Here is a 12,705-nt window from a genome sequence, read left to right on the forward strand (position 1 = left end):
TGGTCGACGACTTGCTAAGTGAATAGTGACTAGTAGTACTCTCGTGGATTTATATTTAAAAAACATTCAGAATTTATTAAAACTGTTATGAAACGTGAGATATATAGAAAGCTACCTATTTGAATTTCCTGACAATCTAGAAGCCAAGTGTGACAATTGAAGTATTAACTAATCAAAATGCTGCTGAGAGCTACTCAGCTACAAATTGAAAAGCAATAATCGTTGTAGTGTTGGTGTTTTCTATTTGGCTTTACATTTTGTTTATTAAAACGTCACTGTTATTGATTATAGACTATTTGTTATAGTACATCAATTTAGTTAGTATCATATAACACAATACAATTCTAATGGGATAAGCAAGCTAGATCTGATTGGTACGTAGAATAGTTGTTTCTCTACCTACTATAGGAATTCCGTTACTTTATTATCTAAATTAAAAAGAAAAAAAAAGTTTAAAACACAACAACGTATTGACTATTGACTATTGAGTATTTCATTATTTTCTTTACAATAAAAATATTGTCAAACTTGTTTTTAGAGGTGCATTAGCTACAGTATAAGAAAGTCATTCTCTAGCTCAAACATTGTTACGTTGTGCATTAGAAGAAAGTTACAAAAGCCTAATTACATGATAATCATGTAATTAAGTTGAATGCTTTAGAAGACCTAGCTAGCTAATCAACATGGTAAAGGTTGAATGTATAGGCTGCCATTCGTAATCATATAATTAGGGTGGCAAATTGATGTTGAGAGATTTTTAGATAGGGAAGGCATGCCACGTGGTGATACGTTCATGTTTTTTTTTTTTTTTTTTCTTTTTTTAAAAAGAGAATCAAAGGATTTCACTCCTACCCTCATAGTGACACGAATCCATGACTTCGTACATAGGTAGTGGTGATACGTTCATGTGTGTAGAGGAATATTTTGGATATTTCATTTTAATTAAATATGGGTAATTTCAAAATATAATTAAAAAATAGAGAGATGTGATTAACTGATTGTACCATATCACATCTGTCCTATCTAAAAATTTATATTTCTCGTTGATAATAGGTCTAAGCTGCGTGTGCAATTAATATAAATGATATCAATAATGCAAATGGACTATAGTATAAGGGTTAATGTGAATTCATGATCACGGGAACTCGGGAAGATTGGAGCCCCACAACACCCACCTTCCATTACCTCCACTAATTCATATGATAATGAAACACGAAAACCAATCATGGCCATTTTGATTGCTATGCCCATTTAATTTCATGTTCTTCTATTTCTATAAGACTGCGTGGCATCAAATATGCCAAGGTATCTGGAAACAAATGGAAAAAACCCGACGTTAGCGTACGTGTGCATATGCGCATTAATGCGTTATTAAGCTCAGCGTTGGCTGCTACTCTCAGTTTCCTAATTTGACCGGAATTGAGGCTTTGACTTTTAGAATACGACCTTAGATTTCGTCGTACGAACAAGGCATTCAACGAGTCGCAAGATAATCTGCAGGCAATTTTGTATATTTTCCTTTGTTTGGTACGACTGCTAACAAAATGCTCCAGTTTTGACAGAAATGGTGAAATACAAAGAGTATTTTAGAATACTAATATTGATATTTGAATTTATACATAAATCTGTAATTTCCGTCAATCAGTTAATCTCTCATACGAATATACGAGGCTGTACATGATATGGGAAGAACCTTTCTCTATATTAATTAGTTAAGGTAGTAATCATGTTCCATAGGCGTGATCCTTAACTTTTTAATTTGGTCTTCGTTAAGCTAAATTAAACATCTCTAATCCTCCTTGTACTCGTGGTCTTCTTCAACCATTTTTAAGTTCAAAGTTCAAAGGAAATTTTGTCATTTTAACATAAACAATTAGCAAATAAACCCATTTTTCTTTCAGTAGGAAAAAGAAGACCGATTATAACGTCATTGACTCGAAGTGTGTAAGAAAGAAACTCTATCTCCTCAAACATTATCATTATGTTTCCTCTGATTGCAATTGGTTTTATATGAATCTCACTCATCCAATCTCTCACACTACTCCAAATTCATAACAAAACTCTTCCATGAATATCAGAGAGAATCTAATCTTCGGCCTCCTAGCAATCCTTTTCCTCATCGTCACTACCAATGCATCATCGATTCAATCTTGCAATCGATCGTGTTTGAGCTCCTTCGGACCCGATCGCTTGCCATATCCATTCGGATGCTCAGCCGGCTGTGAAATCCAACTCAATTGTACCGAAAACGCCGGAGTCTTCATCCGAGATTTCCCCGTCCAGTCGATAAACTTTGAGAGCATAAGAATCAACCTCCAAAGCCGATGCAACCGTCCCTTGCACACCCTCCACCAACTCTACAGCAATCACTACGCGCCGACGTCCCGAAACGCCTTTCTGTTACGAAACTGCACGGATGATCAGGCCTCCAGCAGTTGCGAGATTCCTAGTATCCAGGTCGAGGCCAGGTTTCAGGCCCCACAGGATTGCAGCAAAAATACAAGCCTCAGTTGCTACGCGGAGAGCAATAAGAATGCTACGTTTTTGGAATACGAGAGCGTTGAGAAGAAGGGCTGCAAGTACTTGCTGTCGTCCATATCGGCACAGATTTTGAATAACACGCAGACGCCGTCGGTGACGTTGGATGTTGAAGTGGCGGAGTTGGGGTGGTGGCTGCCAGGAGTTTGCAATTGTGATAAACACGCCCAGTGTTTTCCGGTTTTGACGCCGAATGGAAGCCACGGATACAGGTGCAACTGCACGGAGGGCTTCGTCGGAGATGGTTTTCGGGCTGGTTTTGGCTGCCGGAAAGGTTAGTTGATATCCTAGTTAATTAATATGAATTAATTAATTACTTAATATCAATACTTAATTAGTTCCTAATATTACCCTTCTTCTGGTTGTTTGCCAACTTTATCTCACGCTCTACTGCTTCACTTCACAACCATGACATGTTGCTATTGGTCAAATAATTTCAGTTTTTGGTCCATTGTAGTTTCCAACATGTCTTTCACTTTATAACCATGACATACTGTAATTGATCACATAATTTCAATTTTTTATCTGTTGTAGTTTCCAACATGTCTTTCACCACATAACTATGACATAGTACTATTGATCATGTGTTTCAGTTTTTGACTGATCGTAGTTTACATATATATATATACACAGCGCTTCTCCACTGTGGACGTCTGCAGTTTTTCTTAGGTACGGATTTTAGGTTTTGACCTACTTTTCAATCATATTTTTACATCTTAACCGTTCAGTTTTTAGGTCCTAATGTATAGATCACCTCTGAAAAATTTCAGCCAAATTGGTGATCGTTAAGGCATCCAAAACAGAAATTTACAACAATGTACACGAACGGTTCCGGTTCGGCAGATTTGGTTCGTTCGTGTAAAATGTTGTAAATTGCAGTTTTGGATGTCTTAACGATCACCAATTTGGCTGAAATTTTACAGAGATGATCTATACACTAGGACCTAAAAACTGAACGGTTAAGATGTGAAAATATGATCGAAAAGTAGGTCAAAACTGGAAATCCGTACATTTTTTCTTAGGTGCGGATATCCGCACCTGAGTAAAGTTATATATATATATATATGTGTGTGTGTGTGTGTTGGCAGTCAGTTGAATTTGCTAACTTGTCCATTATAGCAAATTCGCAGTATTTGGTACACTAATGATTTTCTTCTTTAATTTGGAGTGAAAAATGTCAGAATACCATATTAAGTATAATTAGGCACCACACCATTTTCTCTTTAATTTGGTTATTCTGCAAGTGTCTGAACAAACAAAAGCAATCTTAGCTACTACATGGCTAGGGTTTTGGGGACCTACATGTCATTATCCTTTAACTAATATCTTTTTGGGATCACAGGCCTAGATTCCATTTACTTGGTTTTCAATGAGGTATTATTATTATTAGGTAGGCTAGGATTAAGAGAAACAAGCATAAGAGCAAGTGCAGCGGTTGCACTTTGCCCGGGCAAAAGTAAGGAAAACCGACGTGGTGACCGGGCAAGAGCAAAATTGGTCCTCCACCGGTGAAAGTTTGCCCAGCCATTTATTGGCTTTTCTTGACTGAGGGGAAGAAAAAAGGCAACAGGATGACTTATTTCATGACTGGGGAAGAAGGGGGAAGAAGCGGGAAGAAGGGCTGCCAGCTCGGCCCGATGATTGACGTGAAGCGACAGCAGCAGCAGGCCGTCCACTGCAACGCGCTGAAGGCAGCGACTGGGTCACGAACGGACGACGCGTGGCGCTGCAATCCCGGGCGAGTGACTCCACTTCCTTGTCGTCTAGTGCATCTGCTTTAAACCAGCATGTGCCACGTGCTGCAGACCCGTTGGGTCATTTTGAAATTGCTGCCTAACGGTCAATAAATCTGATCCGTCCATTTCAATTAAGAAGACGATCCAACGGTAACTAATTAATAACCACTATATATGAACAGTGTTTTTTTTGTGAACAGTGAAAAAGGTGAACAGTGTTGCCCGGGCAAGAAAAACAACGGGTGCAAACCCATGTCCAGTGGCAGTGAATAGTAACTTGACCGGTCGGATTCTTGACTTCTCGACTTTGCCTTTTCTTGACTACGGGTGAACTTGCTCTAACAAACAATCGTCTTTTTTTATGTACTTTTGTCATTATTATTTTGGAACTTAATCTAGAAGGCCATCAAGGACTTCAATTGACAGAAATGCCCCATTTTTCAGACCAAATTTCACATGTAAGGAAATGGGCCCATATACAGGGCCCAATAAAATGCACTCGTGACCTCTTGAGAGCATGATGGCTACTCAACCAATTAGCCCAAAGAAGGCAAAGCAGTCAAGATTTTCTCTGATCATTTTTGAAGGCATATAAACTTGTTCTCATCTTCTCCGTCTTGTACTCTTGGATTAGGATATGAAAGAGGTAAGAAGATCCCATCAGATTCCTCAACGATGATGGGTTGCCTAATACATAATCAATTAGGTAGACGTTAGGTTTCTCTTGGTCATAGTTATCCCGTAGACAAGTATGACTGTCCGACCTAGAGTCCTGGACTTAAAAAGACTTGGGATGAACATACTTAGACGTTCAACCACGCAAAACGTGGTCATGTAATCAGTCATGCAAGGCTTGAGGTTAGCTTGCATGACTTGTGGTCTCAAATTATGGAACATTTGTTAAGAAGTGGATATTCAAAACTACTTATATATATGTAGGTTATTGTTTAAGACGATTGCGTCTTCTAGATCAGTTACTATATTTTATAGTTATATAAAAAAATACATAAAAACAAAATTACAAAGAAAAAAAGAAGACGATATTTTCTGGTAATAATTCCTCCCGTATTTCCCTTTGTCTAATTCTGTCTATTGGACTTTATACATGCTATGAGAATGTTATAATTGGTGTTACCAAATCCTAATTCTGTCTATTGGACCTTATACATGCTATGAGAATGTTACAATTGGTGTTACCAAATCCTTGCACCATATTCTTATCATATGTGACTTGTTTTTGTCATAATCAGCTTCACCAGACTGCAACCCTGCAAAATTCTTGTCTGGGCAATGTAAAGGAAAGAAGACCAGAATCATCGTTTTGATCGGAGGTAATAGTGATATTTAATGAATAAGAATATGACCTTTCACAATAATATATAATCCTTGTTAATCTGGAAAAGTCCTTTAATTTCAGGTGTCGTTTTTGGAGCTTTTCTAATGATCAGTCTAGGTCTGTTGTGCTGTTTCATTCGGCGGCAAGCCAAAGTGAAAGCCAGACACTGCACAAAGCGCCTGCTATCCGAAGCTACAGGCAACTGCAACATTCCCATCTATCCCTATAGAGAAATTGAGAAAGCCACAAATGGCTTCTCAGATAAACAAAGGCTGGGGACGGGAGCCTATGGGACTGTCTATGCAGGGAAACTCCACGCTGATGAATGGGTTGCCATAAAAAAGATCAAGAACAGAGATGACACCATTGAGCAAGTTATGAATGAGATCAAACTCATTTCATCCGTAAGGCACCCGAATCTTGTCCGTCTATTGGGATGTTCCATTGAACGTGGTGAGCAGATTCTTGTGTATGAATTCATGGCCAATGGAACATTATGTCAACATTTACAAAGAGAGAGAGGTGATGGACTTTCTTGGCCTATACGTCTCACCATTGCTACTGAAACTGCTCAAGCAATAGCCCATCTCCACTCTGCTGTTAAACCCCCAATTTATCACAGAGACATAAAGTCAAGCAACATTCTTTTGGATTGTAAATTCAAGTCCAAAGTGGCAGATTTTGGTCTTTCGAGGCTTGGCATGACTGAATCTTCCCACATTTCAACAGCTCCACAAGGCACTCCGGGTTATCTCGATCCTCAGTACCATCAGAACTTCCATCTTTCGGATAAGAGTGATGTCTATAGCTTCGGTGTAGTCCTTGTTGAGATTATAACAGGATTAAAAGCAGTGGACTTTTCTCGGCCACAAAATGAAGTGAACTTAGCTGCTCTAGCCACCGATAAGATTGGAAAAGGGTGTTTAAACGAGATCATAGATCGATCTCTTGAACCCTTTATGGATGATTGGACTGCTTCGTCGATTCATAAGGTAGCAGAATTAGCATTCAGATGTTTAGCATTTCATAGAGATGCGAGGCCTTCTATGCTGGAAGTGAAAGCTGAGTTAGAAGAAATCAAGTTAAGTAAATGGCCACCATCAGAAGAAAACACTTACACAGCTTCATCAGAGGAATCTTCTTTCGGTTCTACATCTAGTGTTAGTGAGAAACCTCTGAACACTAGTAAGTCACAATCAGAGCGCAATATCTTTGTGGTGCAGACTAGTGCTGGAGCTGCTAGTAGCTTCAATTCAATGGAAAAGTTGAAGGACAATTCACCAGTTTCAGTGCAAGACTCATGGTTAAGTGAACACAGCTCATCACCTTCATCAAATAGTTTGCTGAGCAATGCACTCTGAGGTAAAATTTTCGTATATAGTGCTTAGGTTCATGTCATAATCAAGTTAGTTTCGGATTATATAGTGCATATTGTTTCTGTTTTGTAATTGTTAGTTGATTACATGGAATAAGAACCTGTAGGCTGTTTAGTATTGGTAATAAGAGGAAAGTCTTTGATCCTACTGTAAATATTGATACATTAAGAAGATGTTTGTCTGGGATTTTTTAGATCTTTTTGCTTATTTATTTGAATGCAGTACCAGTTTGCCACAATGAACTTAATTTGGTAGGTGGGAATTTGAAACACCAGTTGACCCATATTCTGCTTACTGCTTTCCCTTATTCTACACTCCACATCATTCCAGGGTTGTATACAGAATTACAGATTGATGGCACGTTTACTTACTTAGAATGGAAAATAATCATGAATCGGAGACAAGTGGAATGGGAGAAGAAAGGAATCGGTATTGATTCCGGAGGAATGATTCCTAAACTCATCTCCCCCCTTCGTAATTGAATTCCTGAGTATTCAGGAATCGATTCCTGATAAGGAGGTTGGACCTACATCCATTCTGATTCCTTCATGTGTTAGTAAACGCATGAATTCTTTTACTTGGAATCATTCCGATTCCTTTATGTGTTAGTAAACGCAGGAATGTTTTTACCCCGTAATCATTCCCTTTCCTTCTAAGTAAGTAAACGTGTAAGTTCAATGAACACGACAAGTTGAACAAGTCTGAGATAATAATGCATACCATTCTGTACATACTAGAACTGCCTATTTTTACTTTAAATACGGAGACCAAGAGAAAGAAATATATTCATGACCCTTATACATAGACTTCCATGTCATGAAAAAAAAAAGGAGAAGAAGACTTCCATGTGCTAAACTAGGAAGAGAAAGCAAAACAAAGCTTGGACAATGAAGTTAATATAAAGTTTGCTCCTCTTCTTGAACGGTCAACCTTATTCCAGCACAAAGTTTACAGCAACAAATATTTGAGGTCATTTATTAGGCGTTTACTTGGTCAGGGAGTTAAATTAGTAGTATTAACCGGTAGTACATTTACTTATATGTTTTAGAAACTTGAATCTACCGTATGTGGGACACTTGCACAGTGGTGGAACCTATGAAATATAGAGTTCACTTCTGTGTAAGTAGTTGTAACTTGTTAGATTGTTACGATTATCCATATGCAAGAATTTCTAAAATATATAATCAAATACGACAAAAAAATTATCATCGTATACGATAAGAAGAAATTCTTATTGTATACATCAGCCTCACATAGTGGTGGAAGTTACAAAATATAGAGTCCATTTTTATGTGAGTAGCTCGTAAATTGTTACAATTATCGGTGTGCAAGAATTTCTAAATATAATCATATCAAAGTCAGTTCAATAAAGAACTTCTAAAAATATATAATCATATTAAAATTAGTTTAGTGATGAGGAGTTTATGAGCAATCCCATAATGGTGGGAAGTGGGAAGTTTTCATTCTCCCAAAAAAAATTAATAAAGGAGCGCGCTCAGCTTTTCTAAATTTTGAGGTTCCCGCAATTTAGAATATTTTTTTTTTATATCAGTTGCTATAAGGCTTGATGTGTATGGCCATATTAGAAATCGAAAAATAAGAGAATGCGATGTTAAAATTTTTATAACATCAGATTTTGGTTAACCTGATGTCAATCAGGCGATGTCTATGAAGGGATTTGTAGTAGTGAGCACAACAAGTTGAACAAGATAATTATGCATACCATTCTGTACATACTAGAACTGCCTATTTTTACTTTTAAATACTGAGACCAAGAAAAGGAAATACATTCATGACCCTTATACCATAAACTTCCAAGTCATAAAAAAAAAAAAAAAAAAAAGGTTCTTGACCCAAAACACTAAAATTAGCTAACCCAGCAATAAATTTTTATTCTCACCTACCCTGTTTAAAGCAAAATAACAGTTTTGCCCTTGATGTAATTAATTAATTACAACCTGCCTCTCTCTCTCTCTCTCCGCCCTACAAATCCCCGATCTGCACCCTCTCTCTCTCTCTCCCACCGCGCCGTCGTCGCCCTCCACGACTGCTTCAGCAACTTCAACGACACCGTCAACTAGATTTGCGACTCGCTCCGGCAGATCAAGAGCCTCGGTTTGGGTCCCAACGGGTCAGTCAAGTCCGACGTTTCGGAGATGATCTGCTTGTTACCTGGCGACGGAGACGGCAACGACACTACGAGACTTGAGTGACACTGACGTCGCGGGACTTGGTAGATTCTTCTGTGAAGGATTTGAGAGAGCTGCGTGCTGTTTCTGAAACCGGTCTCTCCGGTAATGGAAAAGACGGGGTTCTGTTCTCGTCGTTCTAGTTTTTTTTTTTTTTTTTTCTTGTTCTGTTTTTTTTTTTTATTATTAAATTTTGTTTAGTCCCTATACTATGACCATTTTTTCGTTTCAGTCCCTGACATTCTCAATTAATCTGAAAAGTCCTTAATGTCAAAATTTCGGTCTGATTGGTCCCTCCCGCGTCAAATTAGGAGTTGGCCTTAGGTGAAATGTCCAATATACCCCTCTGTTATTTCTTTTTCTCCTTTTTTTTTCTTTTTTCTTTTTAATTTCTTTTTTTTCTTTTTTTTCTTTTTTCTTTTTCCTTTTTAATTTCTTTTTGGCTTTTTTATTTTTCATTTTTCCTTTTTAATTTCTTTTTTTTCCTTTTTTCTTTTTTCTCTTTCCTTTTTAATGACCATTGTATCCTGCTGTATCGGTAGCGCCACGTCGGCGAACCAATCCAGATCGACCCGAAACCCCAATTCTTGTTCTCCACGCCGGCGGCCCTTTTTTTCTCTTTTTTCTTTTTCCTTTTTAATTTCTTTTTTCCTTTTCCTTTTTTTATTTTTCTTTTTTCCTTTTTCCTTTCTTTTATCTTTTTTCTTTTTCCTTTTTAATGACCATCGTATCCTGCTGCATCGGTAGCGCCACGTCGGCGAACCAATTCAGATCGACCCGAAACCCCAATTATTGTTCTCCACGCCGGCGGCCATTTTTCTTTTCCATCACTATTCTTCTTCTTCACTTCTGGTTTTGGTCAACTTGGCCATCAAAAACCATCATTTCAACCAGACCCAAAATCCAAATCACCATTTTGAGCAAGACCCAAAAACCTCAAGGTCTGAAAAAATGGTAGTTTTCAGTGAAAAGTTTCCAAATTGAGGCTTGATGTGGAGAGAGAAAGTGAGATTTGAGTGGGAGAGAGAGAAGTAGGCTGTGAAAACAAGAGGGGAGTGGTTTAGCGGCGAATTTCCGAGCTGATTGGGATCTACTTGTGTTTGGGAGATGGCGTCGGCGACGATGGAGGCGAGGGCGGATCCCAACAGAGGGAGATGGCTTCAGAGAAGGTGAAGAAGTGATCGATCAGCTCCTAGCCTCTTGCTTTTGCTCGATGTCCATCTCTGCACCGCCAAGCTAGGTCTTTGCTGGGTTTGGTTTCAATTTGGGGAGAAAAACAGATGGGTTGTGGAGTTTGATCGGAATGGGATTGGTGGGTTGAGGAAGGAGAAAGTAGGCAAAACGAAAAGAAAAAAAAAATTAAAAAGGAACAAGAAAAAAAGAAGAAAAAGCAAAAAAGAAATTAAAAAGGAACAAGAAAAAAAGAAGAAAAAGCAAAAAAGAAATTAAAAATAAAAAAGAAAAAAAGAAATTAAAAAGAAAAAAGAAAAAAAAAGGAGAAAAAGAAATTAAAAAGGAAAAAGAAATAACAGAGGGGTATATTGGACATTTCACCTAAGGCCAATTCCTAATTTGACGCGGGAGGGACCAATCAGACGGAAATTTTGACGTTAGGGACTTTTCAGATTAATTGAGAATGTCAGGGACTGAAACGAAAAAAGAGTCATAGTACAGGGAGTAAACATAATTTAATCCTTTTTTTTTTTTTGGTTGGTAAAATGGAGGCAAAAGGCATATAAGGAAAGGAAAAAGAAAAAAAAAAGTTTTATTGGGGCAATAAAGGAGTATTGGGGGTGGGGAGGAGGGGGGCAATAGACGTTTTGAATTGATGTACTCTCCCTGTTTTTTTTCTTTAATCAAAGTTTTATTTGTCTAAATTTAAGGAGATTAGTTCCCATTCCGGCGACTAAAAGTTATATTGGGGGCAATAAACGTCTATTGGGGGGCAATAGAGGTTTATTGTCCCTCTATTGGGGGCAATAGACGTTTATTAGGGGGCAGTAGACGTCTATTGGGGGCAATAAACATTTCCGGCGACCTATGAGATCTCCGACGACCTCTTTAGGGACATTCGGCGAGATTTTCAAAAAAGTCCAGCTGGCGGCGGCCGGTGACCGGAATCCGGCGACTGGTGACGGAGCTTCGACGAAGTCTCCTATGGTTTTTTTCTCTCTCTCTCTCTCTCTCTCTAAGTAACAAAAGGGTGAAGGTAAAATAGTCTTAAAAATAAACAAAAAACAAACAAAAAAAACTTAATGGGGTATTAGGGAAGACTTCCTTAGAGTGTTTTGGGTAAGGGGGGAATTAAAAAAACTTAATAGGGTAAGTGGGAAAAAAATTCCCTATAAATGGGGTAAATTGACAAAAACCCTAAAAGAAAAGGAGAAGCAGACTTCTATGTGCTAAACTAATTAATAATATCAGCTTGGACAATGAAGTTAATATAAAAGTTTGCTCGTCTTCTTGAACAATCAACCTTATTCCAGCACAAAGTTTACAGCAACAAATATTTGAGGTCATTTTCTTGATTAGGCGTTTACTTGGTTAGGGAGTTAAATTAGTAGTATTAACCGGTAGTACATATACTTATATGTTTTAGAAATTGGAATCTACTATATGTGGGACACTTACACAGTGGTGAAACCTATGAAATATAGAGTTCACTTCTGTGTAAGTAGTTGTAACTTGTTAGGTTGTTACGATTATTCATATGCAAGAATTTCTAAAATATATAATCAAATACGACAACAAAATTCTTATCGTATACGATAATAAGAAGTTCTTACCGTATACATCACACTCACATAGTGGTGGAAGTTACAAAATATATAGTCCATTTTTATGTGAGTAGCACGATCCTAAATTTGTTACAATTATCCGCGTGCAAGAATTTATAAACATAATCATATCAAAGTCAGTTCAATAAAGAACTTCTAAATATTCTCCGATATGTATAATCAGATCAAAATTAGTTCAATGATGAGGAGTTAATGAGCAATCCCATAATGGTATGTGGTGGAGCTAGTACTATCACTCACATATCAATATCAAAGGAATCTGAAATAATGCTTTTGGGCGACAATCCTTTCTGTGATGTGCCTGTGACATTCCCATTCATCAGCCTTTTTAGCAAAACATCCAGGCACCAGCAGACTACCTCCGCTAACTCCACCTTCACCTTCCCCTAAAATATCAGCTCTCATGTCCAAATAGTAAATAGTAAATAGTAAATAGTAAATGAAAATTCTTCTATGGGGAGTGGAATGGCCTTTTGAATTGTATTGTGAGTTTTTGTGATAAATCTATAAGGTACTCCTCACTTGCAATTTTGTTGAGTTGAGCTATTTTAAACATTTCCCAAACACTTAAAACAGAGAGACAAATAATTCATTTTAAAAGAAACTTTGTACCTGTACAGATATGAACCTGTGTGTCTGATTCAGAAGGGAATAACCTGCATCAGTATCTCACTTTCAATTTAGAGTTTAGACCACTATAAGCAAAACATAAACAATTAGAATTCCCACATG

The 12,705-nt window shown here is 37.6% G+C and overlaps 1 protein-coding gene across 1 annotated transcript; it reads left to right on the forward strand.

Moving 5' to 3' along the window:
* The first annotated feature begins 1,751 nt into the window (after window positions 1-1,751).
* LOC133740218 (wall-associated receptor kinase-like 14) lies at window positions 1,752-7,183 on the forward strand. The gene is made up of 3 exons (XM_062168158.1): window positions 1,752-2,812; window positions 5,525-5,605; window positions 5,692-7,183. The coding sequence occupies exons 1-3, from the start codon at window positions 2,068-2,070 to the stop codon at window positions 6,969-6,971; spliced, it is 2,106 nt and encodes a 701-aa protein (XP_062024142.1). The 5' UTR covers window positions 1,752-2,067; the 3' UTR covers window positions 6,972-7,183.
* The last annotated feature ends 5,522 nt before the right edge of the window (window positions 7,184-12,705 follow it).

Source organism: Rosa rugosa, chromosome 3, assembly GCF_958449725.1.
Source record: "Rosa rugosa chromosome 3, drRosRugo1.1, whole genome shotgun sequence".
Classification (NCBI taxonomy): Eukaryota; Viridiplantae; Streptophyta; class Magnoliopsida; order Rosales; family Rosaceae; genus Rosa; species Rosa rugosa.

Bases quoted from the DNA above. Each gene is read 5' to 3' on its own strand.
- LOC133740218 (XM_062168158.1), top strand. From the start codon at position 2,068: ATGAATATCAGAGAGAATCTAATCTTCGGCCTCCTAGCAATCCTTTTC. The intron at 2,813-5,524 runs GTTAGTTGATAT...TGTCATAATCAG, and splicing joins TGGTTTTGGCTGCCGGAAAG to CTTCACCAGACTGCAACCCT. The intron at 5,606-5,691 runs GTAATAGTGATA...CTTTAATTTCAG, and splicing joins AATCATCGTTTTGATCGGAG to GTGTCGTTTTTGGAGCTTTT.